The 21765-nt window shown below is 40.4% G+C and overlaps 2 protein-coding genes across 2 annotated transcripts; one reads left to right on the top strand and one right to left on the bottom strand.

The window, feature by feature from the left end:
* Positions 1-276: 276 nt before the first annotated feature.
* oxtra (oxytocin receptor a) lies at positions 277-14143 on the top strand. The gene is made up of 3 exons (XM_072684571.1): positions 277-404; positions 679-1691; positions 11990-14143. Exons 2-3 carry the CDS (start codon positions 803-805, stop codon positions 12241-12243), a joined length of 1143 nt encoding a protein of 380 aa, XP_072540672.1. The 5' UTR covers positions 277-404; positions 679-802; the 3' UTR covers positions 12244-14143.
* Positions 14144-17194: 3051 nt separating this feature from the next.
* Positions 17195-20937, bottom strand: cav3 (caveolin 3). Its single transcript, XM_072683107.1, has 2 exons — positions 20827-20937; positions 17195-17536 (listed from the first exon to the last, which is right to left on the bottom strand). The coding sequence occupies exons 1-2, from the start codon at positions 20935-20937 to the stop codon at positions 17195-17197; spliced, it is 453 nt and encodes a 150-aa protein (XP_072539208.1).
* Between the last annotated feature and the right edge of the window lie 828 nt (positions 20938-21765).

Below are 21765 nucleotides of genomic sequence, written 5' to 3' on the forward strand. Positions count from 1 at the left end.
AATGTCACCATAATACGTGAGGAGTGAGACATCGCCATTTTATGTTTATTTGATGTTTCCCATGAGGGAGAACATGCATAGTCTCATGATCAATAGCTGTGCAGGGCTCATACGGACATCTAGTGGAAGTCATGGGTAGAGTTGCTTTTGAGGAGATCTGGGGGGAGAAATAGCACTGACGTTCATTCAGCCCTAGCTGAAAGAGAGAGAGAGAGAGAGAGAAAGAGAGAGAGAGAGAGAGAGAGAGAGAGAGAGAGAGAGAGAGAGCAGGGGATGAGGGACACAGAGAGAAGGGAGAAAGAGAGAGCAGAAGAAGAGAGAAGAGAGGTTTGAGGCTCCTCTTCCAGGACTCTCTCTTGCACTGGGGTGTTACTTACAGAACTGTCTGGAAATGAACAACTAATGTAAGTACTTCCTTCTATACACCCTTAAAATACAGTACTAGTGTGTGTGCATATATATATATATAAAGGGATATATATGCACACACACTAGTACTGTATTTATATTTTGTGTTTAATGTTTATATATACATGTATAAATGCATTTAATTTTCAGTTTCTGAATTTTTACAGTAGCCTGTTGTTATTGTGCATTTTGAAAGTTTTACAGTAACTTGGGTTTCGTATGTTTTCCACTCTCCCTCGCGCTCTGACTCGCTCCTTTGACCCTGTCCAGTTTTGCAGGGTCCGTCGTCTCCAGCCAGCGCGCATGAGGAGACCCTCCGTGCCGGCTGATCTCCGCGCGCCCTGGACGCGTCCAAACTGTGGGACTCGTTAGCTGTGGATGCGGGTCTGGCACCATGGAGGACCTGTCCGTGGATCAGCCCTTCTGGGCGTTTAACGAGTCGTGGAAGAACTCCAGCGCTTCCAACGCGAGCGCCGCGTCCAACCAGACCGTGAACCCGCTGAAGCGCAATGAGGAGGTGGCCAAAGTGGAGGTGGCTGTGCTCGCGCTGGTGCTCTTCTTTGCCCTGGCGGGCAACCTGTGCGTGCTGCTCGCGCTGCGCACCACCAAGCACGGGCCGTCGCGCATGTACTACTTCATGAAGCACCTGAGTATCGCGGACCTGGTGGTCGCCGTGTTCCAGGTGCTCCCGCAGCTCATCTGGGACATCACCTTCCGCTTCTACGGGCCCGACCTGCTGTGCAGGCTCGTGAAGTACCTGCAGATCGTGGGCATGTTCGCCTCCACCTACATGCTCGTGCTGATGTCCGTGGACCGCTGCCTGGCCGTGTGTCAGCCGCTGCGCTCCCTGCGCAGGCGTACCGACCGCCTGTACGTGCTGTGCTCGTGGCTGCTCAGCCTGATCTTTAGCATCCCGCAGGTGGGCATCTTCTCGCTGCGCGAGGTGGGCGCGGGCGTCTACGACTGCTGGGGCGACTTCGTGCAACCGTGGGGCGCCAAGGCGTACATCACGTGGATCAGCCTGACCGTGTACGTAGTGCCCGTGGGCATCCTGAGCGCGTGCTACGGCCTCATCAGCTTCAAGATCTGGCAGAACGTGCGTCTGAAGACGCGGCGCGGGCGCGAGCGCGAGCGGCACGTCAGCAGCGTGGCGCTCATCTCGCGCGCCAAGATCACCACGGTCAAGATGACGTTCGTCATCGTGCTCGCCTACGTCGTGTGCTGGACGCCCTTCTTCGTCGTGCAGATGTGGTCCGCGTGGGACCCGGGGGCGCCCAGGGAGGGTGAGTTACAAGGCGGGGGACGGGTGGGTTTGGTAGCAGAACGGGTGGGCTTGGTGCAGCGTTTCGGAAAAGCTTGTTTGTTGCTACTAATCTAGAGTTCAGTTCAGCTCAGTTAGTTAGAGACGGTACAGTATCAGTTCATACTGATTATACTTACTAAATAATAATACTAAGCTTCACAGTTAGCTCTAGAATTAGGTGCATTCACACACTCACTGTTACCCCACAGAAATAAACACCCAGCTAACAGCTCATCATACAGTGTGTGTGCTTGTTCAGGCTGGGTTTATTTCTTATTGTATTGGATTCTTTCTCCCCCCTCTCATACAGAATCAGCCTGATACAGATACCTATATTCCTACCTACCTACTTACCTACCTACCTGTCTGCATTTCTGTCTGTATATATATATATATATATATATATATATATATATATATATATATATATATATATATGTGTGTGTGTGTGTGTGTGTGTGTAACTACCTACCTATTACTTACCCATCTATCTATATATCTATCTATCTATCTATCTATATATCTATCTATCTATCTATCTATCTATCTATCTATATAGCTAAATAACTATTTAACTATCTATCTATCTATCTATCTATCTATATAGCTATATAGCTAAATAACTGTCTGTCTGTCTGTCTATCCATCAATCTATGTACCCACATACGTATCAATCTATAATTGTATGAAAAAGTTTGGACACCCCTGGTCAAATTTCACATTGTTTTCATTTTTCTATCTATCAATTAGTACATTTTCCCTATGCAGTAAATTAATGAATAATCAGTCATTTCTTTATGTACATATGTTTTTAAAGAAAACACAGAATAAAATCTAACATGAACAGGGGTGTCCTGTCTATCTTTTTCATATCTTTTATATCGTTTTGAAGTCTTCTAATCCATCTCTCTCATTGCATTTATTAAAAATATATATATTTATGAGACACAATTAGGAAATGTGGAAGGAAGATGTGGGGATGTGGAAGATTAGGAAGATGTGTTAAATATGTATACAACATATGTATATTATATGTTAAACATTGCTTTGAATGTGCATGATTTGAAGTGTATCAGTTGGTAGCTCATGAATAAAATGTGTCACACAGTTCTGCCTGCCAAAAGAAATAGACCTACACACGGCAGCTGTGTGGAGGCAACACAGCTAACACATGTCTAACAGATTGTATTCAGGTGTAACTGACTGACACAGTTCAATCAGGCATCTTTTCAGTGCTTACTTGCAGTGGAAGTGAAGCTGGTAGTGTAGAACAGTCCCAATTAAACCGCAGCACAGTCCACTCACAACTCTGAATACAGATCAGTCTGTTTATGTGTGTGTGTGTGTTGTATGTTGTGTGTGTGTGTGTGTGTGTGTGTGTGTGTGTGTGTGTGTGTGTGCGTGCAGGTGCATAAAGGTACACAGATAATTTTCTTCCAAATCCTTTTACCTTCTTCATGCACACGACCTTGGTGACCTATCTTTCCCATCTTATATGAGTGTGAGTCTGTATTCTCTCTGTTGATTGAACTGTTTAGGGTTCGTAACAGGAATGATTTTACAAAGCTGTTCTTTAATAATCAGCTCCCGGAAAGAGCGTCATTTCGGTACAGCTGTGATGTCTATCAGTGGCATGATGAGTATTTTACATTTAAGTCGCTGCGGATACTTTACGGCAGCCAGCAGCTCCATACAGCACCCAGACGCCCTTGAGGAAACATATTAATATTTAGCAGAAGTGTGCCCATTAAATCATGACTGTCTGCAGTGTGAGAAATTATTCATATCCTACAGAATCTCACCCACCCAAACAAGCCAAGGAGACCAAATCTAGGCTACTGCTGATAAGGACTATATTTCTACTATGATAGGCTTAAGTGGTGACAGATGGAGTGTTTGGTGTTTAATCAGCCTGCTATAGCAAACACTGACCATGCTTTTCAAAAGAAGTTATTAGAAATCCTTTGAGCTCAGACTGGAGACATGCGAGCAGTATTGTACATGTGATGAGTTGTGTAACTGTGTTTGTAGAACTGACTTGAAATCATTACATCTAAAAGAAACAGGAATTGGGAAAATATTGAGAGTTGATATTCTAAGTGATAGCTTTATGGTTTTGGCTGCTTCATAGCTTTTAAAAGTGAAAGGACCTTTAACAGCTCGCATTACTTCAGATTGTCTCAGACCGAAGGAAAAACAATGTCCAGAACTCAGCCAAAATACATTCCCAGTACTTCTCAGTGACTAATATGGAGTTTTGGACTAAAGTTTGGAATTACCATTCAAACCATTCAAAAGAAATGACTGATTATCAAGATATTCAGTTATAAATGTATTATTTTATTATTTTCTGATGCTACCTCTCAACTACTAGGTTTTAAGTCATTGGGAGAAAGGTGTAAAAAGTAAGAAATGTAGATGAGCAGAGAGATGAGTTCAGAGAGATGAACAGAGCTGAAGCTGATTTGACAGTAACTGAGAAAGCAGTAGAGAACTGACTGAATCTGGTATGCTTCATCTTTTAAGCATGATGATCTTGAGGGCAAAATATCAGGAAATTATATATATATATATATATATATATATATATATATATATATATTTTTTTTTTTTTTTTTTTTTAATTTATATATATATATATATATTTTTTTTTTTTAATTTATATATACATATATATAAATTAAAATAGGTCAGTACAGTATTAAAAAATAGAAATATTGATATGCCCTTTGCTATTTAACCTATTACATTTCAATCTACACTCTATATGTGATTCCAAATGATTGAGTAGCAGTGTATTTCCCTAATATTTGAGACTTACAACACTGTCCAAAACAGTCATAAACATTTTTTAATAGTATTTTTTAATTTTTTAATTTTTTAATAGTATTAACCTATTTAAAAAAGACACAATAAACATAACACATAAACAAATAAATATTACACCCCAATTCAACAATGTCTACTAATATAATGTGTCTGACAAACTCTGATTCCCTATCATTTACTTTCTGTCTTTTGAAAATACTCAAACAGCATTAGTAATTAGTAACTAATATTCAGATCCAATTCATGTTTTGTATTTTTTCCTGCATTGTCCAGGTAAACAGCTCAGGTGCCTAAGACTTTGCACAGTACTGTTTATGACAGTAAGTGTTTACATTATAACAGTGCTTTCTAAATATTTGAAACACAGAAGTGGTGATACTGGATAAGAATATGGATATTACAGTAGATTACTGTGGATAATTCTAGTTATTATAATATTATAAATATAAAACTCTGGCTCGAAAAAATATATATATTTGGTGGATCTCTCGCAGATCTGGGATGGATGCAGTGGATCATGGATGCAGTGAGAAGAACTGTGTGGTGCACAATGCAGAGAAAGTGGAAGTAGAGAGGTGTTGTTCAGAAGGAGGAGGAGGGGAGTATGAGGAGACCATGAAACCACTGCCTATTGCATCAGGCGTCATGTCAAATCTCCAGTATCTAACTAGAGGCTACTGGTGCAGTTCCCTCCCATAGCACACCCAGAGCAGCCTCATCCTGGATTTAAATAAACCTGTTCTAAAGATCAGTCGTTAAACTGCTAACAGCTCTGGTCTTGGAGGATTGCAGTAGTCTCCACTGCTGCAACTGCAAAGCTCAGAACACCCCAGTGTGGGGAGTGGTCGCTCTGTGGTTAGAGCACCAGGTTATTGACCACAAGGTTGTGGGTTCGATACCTTGATCGGCTAAGCTGTCACTACTTGGCCCTTGAGCAAGACACTTAACCCTCTTTGCTCAAAGGGAGCTGTAGCATGTCTGACCCACAAATATTAACTGTAATGTACCAGTGTATAGGTATAATCACAATCAAGCCTCCTAAATATTCCAGACATCTGAAAAGAATGAAGAGGATTTTGGTGTAAGAGTCGTTTTTTAAACTGACCAAATAAAACATGTGTTTATTAAAAAAACTGTTAGCTGTTAGCACCCTGCGCTTTTTTCCAAGTGTGTCGGCTGCCTGGCCATGGCGCATGACAGGGGCTGGCTTTACACTCCTAGTGTCAGGAGTGAGTGCAATGGGGAGTTCTGAATGGATGGGTTAATTGACAGAACCAATTTGTCAGAAAAAAAACAAGTTACTGTGTTGGAAGAGAAACTATATATATATATATATTAATACTAATATATTTGAATGTGGAAGGTGGAACCAAGACACACATATAATCCTGAAAGTAATAAAGCTTTAATAAAAAATATTTTCAATGCAAATGTTTTGTTGGTCAATACAGGCATGTGAAAATGGGCATGACCTAATGAAGAATTATTAAAAATAGTATGTACTTATGTTAATAGTATAGTACTCCTATTTTCTTATATCTTGCGCTAAAGGTAACGCTTGATAGCTTTGAGCTTGGAAGCTTTGGCAAACTTATCAGTTGTAGACGCAAATGGCACCAGTTTCATAGAATGACTCATAACAGATTTATTTAGCAAATGTCAGTCTAGACTGTTTTCTGAATGAGGCGCGATAGCGACATTCAGTCAGAACAGAGGTCATTTTTGGTGCATAAACCCACACAAACCCTGTAACTAGACTTCTTCTGGGTTTTTCTGAAGACCAAGTCCGAAGGTAAATTCTGGAAGACAGGCTCAGAAATTGGATGACAGGTTGTCCAAGAACACATACAAATCTTCAAACCTGGAAATGTTCCCTGTGATAAATGAACCATTCCATTCCAGCACAGCAAGACTTTAAAATGAATGTGTCTGTGTTCTCACGTCAGTTATGTGTGTTTTAATGGAGAGAGTCTCTGAAACAGTGTGATTAACAGTCTTGACAAGAACGAGGAGGATGTCCCGTTTCACCCCATTATGTCATAACTCCCTCATGCAATGCATATAATTCAATTGTAAGAACAGGATAGTCATTAACTGCAATAGCCCTGATCGTTTAAGGACTGTGTGATGTGAGTGTTGGGTGTTCCCTGTGTGCATTGGAGAGCTTTAGTGCTTTCTCTTCATCACTCTGTATTTAATGAAGATTAAAAGGGTAGTTGGATAGCTCTTCCTGTCAGGGGTATACAGCAGACTTTTCAAAGAATTAGAGAGAGAGAGAGAGAGAGAGCACATACCCTCTTCTGCAATCTGTACCAAACACCTTCACTAAAAGTCCACACTGACCTTCAGATGTGTTTTATATAAAGAAACCAATTAACTGAATGATGTCCTAACATTTGCTAACGGAAGAGTCAGAGTCAGGCAGAGTCAGAGATAGCCTCTACATTTACAAAAGATCGGAAATGCTTCTTTGGGATAAGACAGTGTCAGGGTTGGCCAAACCTAGACTGATTTTCTAATAAGACTGCTTGAGATGACTACGGCACACTGCCCTGCAATTGGATTGTACAGACTGAAATGTGGCTATTATCTAGCCTGGCGATGAATAACCATGTAGAATTTGGCAGTGTCATGGCAGATTTAGCTTCCAGTTCTCATCATCTTGTCTTTGTGCTTGAATTTCAAGCGGAACTGGCCAATATCTTCTCTAAGAATAAGACTCTTGATGGGTTGAAAGAAACAAAATTTAATTCCGATGAGTGATAAGAGTCACATAAAAAAGTACAAATGAAAACTAGTTAGAGCTCTTTGTTGTTGAAGCTCTAGTCTACAAAAATACAGAAGTCTAAAAAATTGTGGAAGCATTAATCCCTTAAATTATCATTTGAAAGGAATCACTGTTGTATCATTTGTAAGGAATAACTAAAAAGTCATGGAAATTATGTGACCTTGGATTGTTTTGGGTAAATTTTTTATGGAACCAGTACATGGATTGTATCTTGATATGATTATAGACATATGCATTAACACTTTGTAGGCTAATGTATCCCTGGGTTGGGTTTCCTGAAAGCATTTTTAGCCCAACGATGATTGTCAATGGGCGAGTCAGTGATTCTGGAGAAAGATTGTGATATTTGAGCTCAGCAGCAAAACAAGTAGGCTACACCCCTCCTTTCAGTGTTCTGCAGAGGGATAAATTACACTTCTCTATCTGACTGTATGTCTGATGAAGTCTGGGTTTGGCGAACGTCAGAAGAACATTACCTGCCTGCATTGTGCCAACTGTAAACTTTGGTGGAGGAGGGATAATGCTATGGGGTTGTTTTCCAGGGGTTCCTTAGTTCCAGTGTAGGGAAATCCTAATGCTTCAGCATGCCAAGACATTTTAGACAATTGTTTGCTTCCAATGTTGTGGAAACAGTTTGGGGAAGGCCCTTTTCAGTTTCAGTTGTGACCAAACCAACAGCAACCAAAAGTTTGGAACACTTCGAGCCGGAGTACAACATTATTGCATCCCTATATTTATTAAAAATAATTAGCCTCCTGTATTAGCCATTGATAATGTGTGTTAAAATGCAGCTTTGGTAACAAAACACTAGGCGAAGTAAAGGTTGACTAAACTGGGGATTCTGAGGATTCTGAGGATCTAAACTAACCTAAACTAGCTTAACACAAATGACAGCAAAGTACTGAAAGAAATCCAGAGGACAAACTGATGTCAAGAGTTAAATTAAAGGAGCAGTGATGCTTGTGTTCAATTGCAGGGTTCCAGGGGTGGTTTTCTCCTTATATACACCAGAGGGCACTGTGAAATTATTGAAAGAGGTTAGCACATTTGGCCGGTAGAGTGAGATGCACATACAGTGGTATTGCACCAGGTATTAAATGTATATGGGTGTGTTTACACCTGTATTTTGTGAATAAGCACCATCCAGATCTAATCTTGTTACTCAAGACACACTAAAGTCCACCTGTCAGTGGGGTCATTGATGTCTACTACTTTAGCCAGTCTCACTTTATAAGAATCATGCAATATAGTCCTCTAGATGATCTACTATCTATTTTTTTTAAACCTAGCTGATAGTAAGCACTGTTACTATTAGGGTAGGGATTAGGTTTTGGACTAGAGTGGGGTTAGGTTTAGGTTTTTGGATATTTAGTTGATTGTAAGTTAAAGCTTAAGGATAAATATCTACAAAGCGTTTAAAGTAAACTCTCCAAATACAGGGTTACCCAGTAGCCTTGTAGCTCCAGTGCAAACATTAGACACCAAGTATGTCTTGGCACATTTGGGGGGGGGGGGGGGGAGGGGGGGTGAATTTTTCTGTGAATTTTTCCATTAAAACACAGCCACAAAAAATAACAGTAGTTTGAAATGTCAGTATGTGTGCTCTCCTCAGAGTGTCAGATTAAAGCTGATGTTTTATCTTCCCTGGCATTAATCAGACTACAGACACAACAGAAGAACTGAGCTCATCCTGCTCCCTCTGAACATAGCACACACACAGTGATATTGAGTGTTTCTAGACTACTTGCACTGGGGCACACACAGAATTAAGAGGGGCACAGTTGTGAAAGGTCAGCTTGATGAGCATGGTACATATGTTAGATGTTAGATACCAGTACCAGATCATGGCCAATAGGTGTGAGTGGTCCATGTAGTGGCCTCCTTAAAACCTTCATTATTAAAATGAAAGGTTTAAACATGGTTCTAAAGAATCTTAAAGAAATACAGTAATCGCACAAAACAACCACACTGAGACCTCTGAGAAGAGGTGGTCTCGGTCGGGTCCCAAACAAACTCTGTAGCGGTTAGTTTGTAGTAAGTACATGATCTGATCTTGATCCGACTCAACTATCAGGCGTCTAGAGGTGTGGAAACGTCTTCAGAGACAAATCGATTTTTATGGGACCTTCTGTGTCCTCTGTGCAGACCATTTGATCCATCGAGCCAAACTGCCTGGACCTCTGGCCTTCATAAGTCAATTATTTTATATTGTGTAGAGCTGTTTGTATGTCTTCTGTTCCTTCACTTTCAGAGCTTGACAAATTGCAGCTTGCTTCAGAGCACATAATGAAAACAATCTATCTTTGCCAAAGAAGAGGAAAGAAACACTCATGATATAATCTGCCATTTTAATCATTATAGATCTCAAATACAAGCTTATTTAGTGAGGGCTTTGTTTTAATACCTCCATTAAGAAAAAGTGGGAGTTCAGTCAAACAAAGAACAAATGTTTGAGACTATCCAGACACGTTTAGGTCTGGTCCACGATGGAGAAGTGAATTTGCAATTGCAGTTCGGTCTAACATGAAGCTTCGTCTATGGCCAGAAAACATATGCATTTTTGAGGTTAGTTTGATTTCTATGGATTAGGGCTAAAAATGTCCAGAATCCAGAATTCCAATGTTTTATGTGCCCCTCATCTCTGCACTGCTGGGAGTCAGCTGCCATTCCTACACTGCTCCACTGGCAGACACATTTTCAGCAATTTTTTTTTTCAGAAATATTCAGCCTTAATAGGCTGTCAGGTGTCAGGTTGGTGACGGCTTCATTGTTTATTTTGGTCATGTTAACTTAACTGTCATTGATTTTGAGAGTAATCACACTGTATTAGGTATTAGGTCTAAAATGACATGCAAAGATTCAGATTAGTTAAATACATGTGGTGTCACTTCTAAACAGTCTAACCCCTTAACACAGAAAGGCTTTTTACACATTAAGGTGTATTATTCAGTAACTAAAGAGAGGCAAGGTATAATGTTAATTAAGCTGGCTATAGAAGTTTGTCTGCATGCTTTCAGTAAGTAACCAGTGAAATTATACAAGGTTTTAGCAACCCAACATAAAGAGAAAATACAACCGAAAAATAAACCCCTCTAAAGGTGTCCGCATGCTTTACATTCTTCAAGCAGGTTCATTTTTCATGACGCACCATGTATGGATATCTTCAGCCGCGTCAGGGAGAAAACACAGAGCCATAGTGCTGATTGAAATGGAAGTCTTTTTCCTGGCCTCTCATGCCTGCGCTTTCACAGATCAACTGTATGAAGACCACTGTTCTGAGGATCTTTAGCGCTCATAAATCAAAAACATGGCCAACGATTGTTAAATAAGCAGCAAATGAAATCCTGTAATTTCATGGCCGTCGACTGTCCCCTCTGGTTTAGATTTGTGCAGAGCTATTATCGCAGCTGAGGAATTGGTCACTTTGGCTCAGGGAGAGACTGAAAGCAGAACATGAGCTTTCCCCATTGATCTCAAGTATATCTTGGAAAATGTCAGTGATATGGTTCAGCCAAGATACTCAGCTGCAGAAATGTCACTCATGTCTGCTATAGTGGACTTGTAGTGGACTTTAGAGTTGTAGTGCTATACGGTATTTTTTAGTGTCCAAGAGCTTTGTTTTTTCTGCACCTCCAAAAACTGTCTGAAGTTGGAGCATCTTCTGCCTCTCACCATTCAAGTAATCTCAAAACCATTCAGCAATGTTGCGGTATGGACACTCCACTGCGGCCATTCTGTTCAGAGAAACCCAGAGACTTCAATAGATTGATTTGCAGATTCTTCTTTTTTGCCTATATGGAGCTTTTCTGACAGAGTTGAGTTGAGTCTCCTCGCTGTGAAAGCAGGGACAAAAACACCTGTGGATTTCTTTTTAGGTCTGAAGTGAGAGTGGAGCTTGGTTGATGATGAAAACTCTGACCTTTTTCCACGTTTTTCCTTTGACATTACCCATTTTTATGCAAGTTTGCTCAGGCATATCTTCTGAAAATTACTAAATGTACTGTATATATGTGACTACAAGACTACAACATCATTTCAGGATGTGCACTAAATATAGTTTGATGGTCATGCATAATTACTGACGCAACCCAGACACACAGATATCAAACAGTTACAAAGCAACCAGTGAAATGTTATTATCTGAGCTGACACCTCAACCTAAACTTAACCTAACCGTTAACCAGTGGCAAAACAGCGCCACCAGTGGATGGGAGCTCCTATGAATCAGAAAATATGTACAAAACATTATGAATTTCTTGGGGTATACTCTAGTTGTATATGTACAAATATGAGATATTTTTGGAATGTACACAAATAGTTGGAAGTGTGTGCATTTGTGTCACTGTCCACTTTATTAGAAACACCTACCTCGTATTTACACTTGCTGTCCAGTTGGTAGATTTCAGTGCCTGGTACAAAATGATCTTCCACTTAAAAAAGCTTAGCGAACGGAAAACTCATCATCTATGAAATGCTAGAGGATGATACACAAATTGTGCCAGAACAGATGAGTCTCTTACTGTGTGGCAGCAGGGTAGAGCTATGGGGTAGGGGTGTCTAATAAAGTAGCCTGTGAATGGAATAACAATTACTAAAGGTTTAGTAAAGTGTTGTAGCCACACTATTGTCCAGCTGACCTCTGTTTGTCTGCCTCTTCTCAGCCATGCCCTTCATCATCTCCATGCTGTTGGCCAGTCTGAACAGCTGCTGTAACCCCTGGATCTATATGTGCTTCGCGGGACATCTGTTCCAAGACCTGAAGCAGAACTTGCTCTGCTGTCCAGCACTCTACCTGAAATCCTCTCAGTGCCGCTGCGATCTGGAACATGAATCCAGCCGCAAGAGCAACTCCTCCACCTTTGTCATCAAGAGCACCAGCAGCCAAAGGAGCATCACCCAGACATCCACCACATAAGCACTAACCCAGCTCAAACTAACCATAATGACTCATGAAAGCATCACAGAAATAACTGGACAATTGTGTCATGGGGGGCTTTGGAAACTTGGACAGGAGCCTAATAGGACTCAGTACTTGAGTGCTATTGGAATCAGCAGGAGCTTTGGCTCTGTGATCACTGTGATTACCTCCTGGAGATGTATACAATGTCCTGTCTAGCTTTGAACTCTTTGGACAGCACAAAAAAGACCATTCTCATACATCTGAGTGCTAGGATGTGAGGAGGGACTGCAATGCCACACAATCTTAAATGGAGCCAGCAACATGCCTGTCTCCATTAGAATCTGTTTGAGGTTTTGGCCGCAAGAACAGAGGCCATCTTGAAGAGTCTTAGCTTCTTTTTCTGTGGGTATGCTTCTGGCTGGAAAATGTTCTTCTTTTGCCCGTATTGGAATTTACTGACATGAATGCCATTAAATTTCTGCCGAAAGAAAGAGACTCCTGACACTGCATAAGCTTATTTACTTCTTATTTAAGATCACATCTAGGCAAACTGTGTGTTTTTGTGGATTTACCTGCACATTTTAGGCTTAAGTTGCAAGACGTGAGCTAGACTCTACACTCCAGTACGAACTGGAAGACTGCCTGGGTCATTGGGAAAGTGTCCACTGTATTTTTCTTCCAGTCTTCAACTTAATAGATGTCAACAGATATCTGCTGTTGTTTTGCAAAGAGTGTTATTTTGGCCCGTTATGAGCTCAGTATTTGTATCCATTTTTCTGATCGTTTTTCACGTCCATTTTCCGTTGTCCACTGGCCAACGTACTCCTTTCAAATTTCGCTTCACATCTGAACTGAGTCGAGGTTTTGTAGTCACAAGCTTTTGGTTGTTTTTTAAATGTGAAATTGCAAAGAAAATGTATGTATTTTTACTTGTAAATCGGAAATGTGATTCAGGTGAGGTAAACAAATTTCAGTGTCATTTTGAAAACCGAAGAAAAACTCATCTTGTTGGTGCACCTTCAAAAGAAACTTCCAAGAAAGGACATGCACATATTTAGGAAATCCAGCCTTGACAGCAAAATGAAGCATTAGCTATTCCCATGTTGATGCTGATGGTAACAGGGATTTGCTACCAGAGACAGTCTGACGCATGGCACATCTCTCACAGTGTTTGGTCATATTGTTTAGTGAAGCTTTTTCGTCTCATTCAAAAGGCTACTGAACGTTTTCTCGGAAAACCAGTCATGCCCATTTACAGTTAATATAAATCAGAAAACTACGTAATTTATTGAAAATAAAATATATGTGCTGATGATGTTGTGACCATGACTGAATGTTTACTGGTAAACTTATTACGCATTATTTCTAAGAAAAGGTGAAAGAGCTAAGTTGGATGTTCGGGCCTTGTTGAATTTTCAAACACAGCAGTCTCTCCCATCTGATAAAAATAGGTTTTTTTTTCATTTTATTTTTTTTTAGGAAAATAGGCATTTTTAAAGCAATCTACTTAGGATGGCATTATTGTTAGGCTGTTTCTGTGTCTAGGGGGCCCTCTGAAGAAAAGTGAGGAATTTCCACCTCAATGGTAATATGGATCACTCTTCTTCAAATGGCTCTTTGAGCAATGCCATAGGAGAAAGACTTTTGGTTCCACCAAAAAGAACCATGTGTGTAATAGAGATGTGTGTGAGTGTGAAGAACCTTTAACCTAAATTGATAATGAAAGTTTCAATCAAGTGAAGGTTCTTTAGACCTTTGAAAAGTTCTTCACACTCACACTCATCATGGTTCTTTATGGAACCTAAAATGGTTCTTCTTTGGCATTGCTCAAAGAACCATTTGGAGCACCTTTATTTGTAGGAGTGTGCAGCAGCATAAGTATTGCCCAAAAAATATGTAATAAATGTAAACTGTATTCAGAGTGTTCTTTAATCAAATGTATTAAAATGGGGATGGTCCCCCTTTTCTGCAATAACAGCATCTGCTTTTCTGACTAGGCTTTACACTGGATGTTAGAACATTGCTGTGAGGGTTAATTTACAGCCTAGCCACAAGATCATTAGTGAGGTCAGGTACTGATGTTGGATGATTAGTTCTGGATCAGAAACATCACTTCAGCTTATACCAGAAGCATTGGATGGAGTTCCATCACCCCTGAGAACAAATGTCCACTGCTCTACCACCCAATACCGGGGATATTTATACCCTTAGCTGATATTTGATGCCCAGTAGCCTTAGGCTCAGGTGCAGCTGCTCCGGGGTGTCCCATTCTTTTTTTTGCTGTGGAGACTATATAAGCTGTGTGCCTGTTAACAATGTCTGCACTTTGAAGAAGCTGAATACGTCTATGGGCAAAAGTATTGAGACACTCAGAAATTGTTTCCTCAGAAATCAAGAGTATAAAAAAGAGTTGATCCTGCCTTTGTTGAAATAACTGTCTCTACTGTCCAAGATTTTTGGAGCAATACTGTGAGGATTTGATTGCATTCAGCTACAAGAATGTGGGTGGGCATGAGGCATGAGGCATGGTGCCAGAGTAGATTCATGTTTATCTGCTCCAGAGAGTCCTATTCTATTGGCAATACTTCGCTGCAGGGAAAAGAAAAGCTGTGTGTGTGCATTTGCACATTTGAATCAGCAAGGGGCCAACCTAAGATAGCTGACAGCATTCATGAGAAGGGGTGTCCAAAAACATTTGAACATATAGTGTATAATTGCTAATTATTTGAAAGCTGTGAAGGTGCCTTGGTAGACATGTCCTGAGCTCAAGACTTTCGACCATAGTTTTCTCTGATGGCTTAAAACATGGGTTTCCAATCCTGGTCTTGGAATACAGATCCAACACACCAAAAAATTCATTCTTATAGTTTCATGCTTCAATTGATCTTTTATGATGGGTCACTCTGCAGAATGGTGGAGCTCCAGACTGGTACTTCTGGCCTAGAACCATGACTAGAGGTCCACGAGACTAGTTAGCCTGCACAAAAACAAAACAACACACTAGAAGGGAATCCACATGGTCTACTCTTCTCGGGCATGTAACATCTCCGGAGAGCTCTGCTTTTCTTCTTCACCCTTCTCACATTGCCTGTAACATATAATCATTTGGTACCCGGGGAGATCCTGAAAATGAACAGATAAACCTCAAAAACATGTGCTCACTAATGATTCTTACCTTGGGAAGTTTAAGTGAAGTCAACCAAGAGAAATTATAGCAGGCAGTGTGGATAATCAATTTAGTAATGATGTCAGCACTCTGACATTGTCTTAGCACAAGGGTCTTGTGCACAATTATGTCATTTTCTCCAGGAAAGTGAAACAGTATTTATTTGAGATTAGAAGAATATTATGGTTCTGACTCATTACATGGGTCACTGCAAAATTACGAATGACTATTGCAGTCGGTGATACATAGTTATGGGTTCTTCTCTCATGAAGCAAAACATACTGAGTTCATGGTTTTTAGGCCATGTCTTTTTTTAAAAACAACTTAGACCTGTTACTCTACTGGGACAACATTTGTTAAGTTTTTTGTGATTCTTATGTGTTGACCGGTGACAAAATCTGCCAATATAAACTTTCTCAGCATTGTAATGTGAAGAGGAAAACAATTCGACCAGTCTTTAAACATATTTATTTTGTGCACAGTATACATGAGACATGGTCATGGTGATAAAGAAAAACACAATCAAGACATCTCAAACTCCTAAAATGAAAGGTGCTTCAAATGGTTCTTTATGTGATGCCAGCGAAGAACCACTTTTGTTTACATAAAGAACCGTGTTTGTAATCGCTTTATTGGAGTGTAAAGAGCCTTTAAATCGGCAATGAACCTTTACATCAAGTGAAGTTTCTTTAGACTTTAAAAAATGATTCTACAACAGTTAGGGGTGCACCGATCTGATACTCAGTCTTGGCATCACTTGACTCACTGGATTGATTTTTGGAAGAAAAAAAAATCTGATCCCTTACCTTAAACTGGTAAGGGTCACAAATCAGGTAAGTGCTTGGTTGCAAGCCTACATGCCGCTATTCTGGGCTTTATATCAGTTTGTTAAAGACAGATACACACGTCATAACAAGCAGCACTACTTACCCTTTCTAACCATGTTTTATAGTCTTTACAAGCAACAAATCCAATTGCAGACATGAAGTAAATTTATGATCATAACATGATAACATTTTAAATTCTATTACTATCTACATCTAAAATTCAGACAGATGGCTGTCTTAAAATATGTCTTAAGTAGCCTAGAATCTCCTGAAATAACATGGCATGTCTCTTAGAAACTCTTTAGAATGTTTTAAGTGAATAAACTTATGTTAAACTAACAACACTGCCGTAGAAGGGAAAAAGACTACTCTCGGTTTCTGAAGAAACTCAAGGTTTCATTATCAGTGTCGGACATGAAGACGTGTCTGACACCCCTAAATGCAATCACTCAAAGAACCATTTGAAGCAACTTTATTTTTAAGAGTGTAAAAAACAGGACAAAAGGAAATTCATCATTCCACAAGCAGTTTCACCTTCTTATGTGGCTTTTCTGTGACATTACATGAATACGGTTAGCCGCTTAGCACTCAATAAAAGCGTTTATTGAGCACACAGGGAGAAGGCCTCGTCACGCAAAGGAATAAGACTTGCTCTTCTGTCTGTCAGCACTCAAATCCGTCATAAATATTTCTCTGAATACTTGACCAGCTCAACCTGACATGCCCACTAAGCCCCTCTCCACATGCCATTGAATATAAAATGCTGCATAGACGTAAGCAATGCCGTTCGGCATTCAGCTAGCGTTGCTTCATTGCTTACATCTATCCAGCTTGACGTCATAGAAAGGTGATGGGGATCAGGTTGACGCCCATCAAAATCTGACCTTTTTTGACAAAGACAAAACAAAGGCAAAACAAAACCCCCACGTTTCCCTGGCAGGCTTTCGTAAACAAAGATCTCCTTTCTCGAACTCTACACCTCCTTGCGGAGCGCCACCCGCACACTGCTGAACACTTTTCCCAGTGCCTCGAAAAAGGGGTCGCAGAACGTGTGGATGCACAGGGAGTAGATTCGGCTCAGGCACTGGGTTTCAATAAGGTAGCTCTTGATGCAGGGCATGACGGCCCAAATGTGGCAGAAGGAGATGCAGGCGAAGCAGAATCCCCACAGCAGGGCCACAGGGATGCCAAAGACGGCCGACAGCACGCGGTAGCACCAGTACTTGGAGACGGTGAAGGTGGTGTAGCTGGCTTTCCACACTCCATCCATGCTGTGTGTGCCATCAGGCTCGGCGATGACGTCCTCGAAATCTACCTAAGTTGTGAACAAATGAACAGGTTAAACGTCATTACTGCGTACCGACATTTCTTAACTCCAATTAACACTAGTCATTTTTTGTCACTTCGAGAAAAGAATTGAATAATATTTTATGGGAACTGTTCTCTAGATGTGTTCTACTTGTTTACAGCAATTTTATGTCTTATTTAATTCTCTTAATTATCTTATTTAATGACAATAAATAATGATAATGATAATAATTATAATGATATTAATTATAAAACATAATGCAAATAATGTTGCTGTTGTCAAAATCAATGCTTCTTAATGGTAAATGATTCACTGCAAATGGATTAACACTCTTAAAAACAGTCAATTAAAACATTCATATTATAATACACTATATGTTCAAATATTTCCAAATATATATAAGCCTTCTAATGAATGCATTCAGTTACTTTAAGTTGCACCCATTGCTGACAGAGATGTGCAAACACACACACACACAGCTTGTCTAGTCCCTGTAGAGAAGTATTTTCAATAGCACTGGACTAAAAACATGAACGTATTGTCACCAAGCCTCATGCCAGGTATGGGCTAGAGGGGTATAAAGCCCCCCAGCATTGAGTTGTGGAGCAGTGGAATTGTGTTCTCTGGAATGATGGATGGTGCTCCATCCAATACTTTTGGGATGAGTTAGGAGTTGGGGATGAGGTGGGGTGGTGATTATTCAACATCCTGACCTCACTAATGCTCTTGTCTGAATGCAATTAAATCCAGTTAAAAGCAGTGCTCCAAAATCTAGTAGAAAGCCTTCCTTGGACAGTGGAGACAGTTACTCCAACAAAAGCAGAATAAACTTTTTAATAGAATAAACGTTTTAATACCATTGATTATTTGAAAGAAATAGTGGCAGATGTCCCAAGACTTTTGACCATATTGTGTATCATACAGCAGTCTTAAAATGAGAAATATTTGACAGTAAGACTGGATTTCAGATGATTTCACTTGCCAAGATATTGCTTTTTGCAGTGAACTAGGAAATGGTCAAGCTGGTCAGACAGGCCACAACGCCAAAACTTGAACTGCTAAGTTGGGAGAAATCTTGTATGCCTGTAATTTGGCATAAAATGTTTTTTCCAAGTGATTTTGGATAACCATAGATTCATTTATGATGAGTCACAAAATATTAAGAGCATTTTGGGAGGAAAAAGAAGCAAAACACAAGACGAAAAATAGAGCAAGAAGGAAAGAAATGGAAAACTGATTTATTAAGCTTACTTGTGACAGTAACTTTAAATAACAACATAATACTGCAGTTGAATCTGTTGATATGTTACAGCCCATTTGGCTCAGCGGGAGACTCTCAGCATAGGAACTCTGCTATTTATACTCCTCAAATGGGTGATGATTAATTCCCTAAACAAAGACATTCGATACCCGAATCCTGTCACTAATATTTCAGATTCTGTGCTTTTAAGTATCCAGTGAATGGAAAACAACAGTAAGCATTAAGATTGACTAACCTAGCTTCAGTTCTGTTAAACTCGGCTTGTAAACAGTGGCTATATTTATGACAGGACAACTGCCTTTAAATAGGCTTCTGGATCTTACATAGCAGCTCATATCCGTTCGTTTGAGGAACAAAATGCTCTGAATGTCTGCTCTGAAACTTGTTACAACTAGTTGTCAGTACTGATACACGGATGAGCTACAGTAATCAGGGGCAGATGAACCGTTGGTCTTTATAGCAGTGCTTCAGATCTCAAACCTTAGACCTAGCTTAACATCTCAAGCTAGAATGAATCATACAGAGTCATTTAGACCACACCTGTAAATGACTAAATAATGTAGATGATCAGTCTAATCACCTATATCATGCAGTTATAGTCTTTAAAAACGGGGGCTAATGTAACAGGGCTTAAGTAAAGAGGCTGGTAGATCTCATGTATAAGGATGGACAGACATCCCTATTATGATTTCTCTGATTCTTCTGTCAACAGCATAAAGCCATTGAACCTCATTCAGCAATATCTTTCTAAGAAATAGGATTTCAAATGAAATCTATTCCTGAGAAAAGTCTACCACAGATTCATGATGTATTTTCAAAGTGAAGAGCTGTTCACAGCTATATCTAATGTTTGATCCCAGATTCTCGTACATGAAAGCTATTCCAAATAAGAAAACATTGGTGAAAACTGAGTAAGTTGGCTTAAAGCAGAAATTCTCTCTTAAGAACGATTGGTGAATGAGGCCCATTCTTGCTAAGACAACAGACAAAAAAGCCATGCTATGATTTCTCTGGAACAGAAAGGGATTAAGGCCCTTGTTTAAGGGCCCAAATGTGACAGCTTAGTGTCTAGAGTTTAGAGTCTAGATTTTATTAATGGTCACTTTTTCCACTCAAAATACCAGAACGAGAGATGTCTGTGTAAAGATATCTATTCAGACATCTTTGTTTTCTCCAACAACAAAAAGTCTTTGATTTCTTTTTCAGAAGCACTGTTAATGAGATTCTGACTTGCCATTGACGTTCTGGAGAGAAAGTGTCAGAGCTAATAGAATTCACACTGTTTTCCAATTATTTCGTGACTAGAATACAGCATTACGTGCAGAGAAATGTAAGAATGCAGTGTATCACTGCTTCACCCATGCAACACATGGGGGTTGCTATCAACGTGAGTACACATCATGCATAAGGCATGACTCATTCAGCTGCACTATTAACATTTCAGATCCTAACATAGCTTCCTACCAAGTACTGGTAGTCCACATTCTCCCTCATTAATGTACACCTACATGTTGCATGCTATAGACTCCTTTTACACCTGGAGCGTGACAAAGTGTCTGTTGGAAATGTAGATATCACCAGAAATAAGACTAGCTCTGATCTAGCTGACACGCCCTTATACCCCGTCCATAAATAATAGCAGTGTAGCTTGGCCTGGCAGAAGTATGTCTGTGGGCTATTTTTGGGTCATGCCTTGCAGCAGCAGTACATTAAGCCATGCACGCTACATGCAAACAGAGCTGTTTCCATGGAGCCCTTTAATCAAAACATCAGAGAACTCACTATCATTTATAATCATTTAAGAATCATTAATGAAACTCATGTTTTTACAGTTAATCAGACAGGCCTGTTTCATATACAGCAATGTGAGAGAAGACATTAAAACACATGCAGTGGTTGGTTGCAAGGAACACCTTAATTTTCCCTGTTCTTTTGAGTGTTGATAAGGTTAGACGACATTAGGCCCCTGCATTCCACAGTTAGCTCCTCAGAACACACTGCATTAAAGGGTGGTGTCTTAGAAGCACCCACATACCTTCACGACATCTTCATTGATCTGCTTGGGGTCCCTGTTGATCAGGTCGATCTCTTTGGCGTGTCTGTCCTTCAGGATCTTCTCCTCGTTGGTGTTATACTGATCTGCCATGGTTGGAGCCTTGGGCCCAGCACTTGCCGGAATGGGACCGGAGCGGAGAGGCGAGGAAGGGTCCGAGCGTAGGGATCAGAGTGACGACCAGCAAGTGGCTAAACATAAAGAGAGTGCAAACGCTTCAGCAGTTGTCCCTGAACCTCCCGGCGCTGATCTGACGACACTTCTGGAATGCTAGAGGACAGCTGCGCTAGACTGGCCTCCACTCTAAAGTGGGTCTCTCTCTGTCTCACTCTCTCTCTCTCTCTCTCTTTCCTTCTCTCATTCGCTTTCTCTCTGAAGCCCCTTTACCCACCCTAGCTCTACACTACATATCATGCGTACTTTACTTTGTAAAGGCAACACTTAAAGAAGAGTCCAGGGCCTGTGTCAGATTTCACACCTAACTGTGGGGTCACCCAGGCAGGAGTTGCACACTGGCATGAATTTCCACTCTGGCGTGACACTCTTGGCTGCGTTGGTGGGGTGTCCAAAGCTGCTAATTATCTGTGCAGAGAAAAGTAACATCACCTAGTCATTTCAGCTGCCTGGGGAACATCTCTGATTCAACCCATGGACCCATCAGCAGGTCCAGACTTTCCTTTCTTGCCCTCATTACTTCTATACTTCTATTGTGTTTACTGAATAACAGTCCTTATGGTGTAGTCATGCAAAAAGGCTTAAGAGGCTAACAAGAGAGGTCTTGTCAAGGGTTTAATAGGTTAGCACTTCAGGAGCTCTGTGCATTATGCAGTTGCTGTCTTTTTTAAAAGCTGAAGTGAGATCGTGTAATGCTTATTATGCGAAGATTCTCTGGGTAAAAAAAACTTTTCTCAAAGTTAAACA

The sequence above is a fragment of the Salminus brasiliensis genome, chromosome 7 (assembly GCF_030463535.1).
Source record: "Salminus brasiliensis chromosome 7, fSalBra1.hap2, whole genome shotgun sequence".
NCBI lineage: Eukaryota > Metazoa > Chordata > Actinopteri > Characiformes > Bryconidae > Salminus > Salminus brasiliensis.

Bases quoted from the DNA above. Each gene is read 5' to 3' on its own strand.
- oxtra (XM_072684571.1), top strand. From the start codon at position 803: ATGGAGGACCTGTCCGTGGATCAGCCCTTCTGGGCGTTTAACGAGTCG. The intron at 1,692-11,989 runs GTGAGTTACAAG...GCCTCTTCTCAG, and splicing joins CCCGGGGGCGCCCAGGGAGG to CCATGCCCTTCATCATCTCC.
- cav3 (XM_072683107.1), bottom strand. From the start codon at position 20,937: ATGGCAGATCAGTATAACACCAACGAGGAGAAGATCCTGAAGGACAGA. The intron at 17,537-20,826 runs GTATGTGGGTGC...TTCACAACTTAG, and splicing joins TCAATGAAGATGTCGTGAAG to GTAGATTTCGAGGACGTCAT.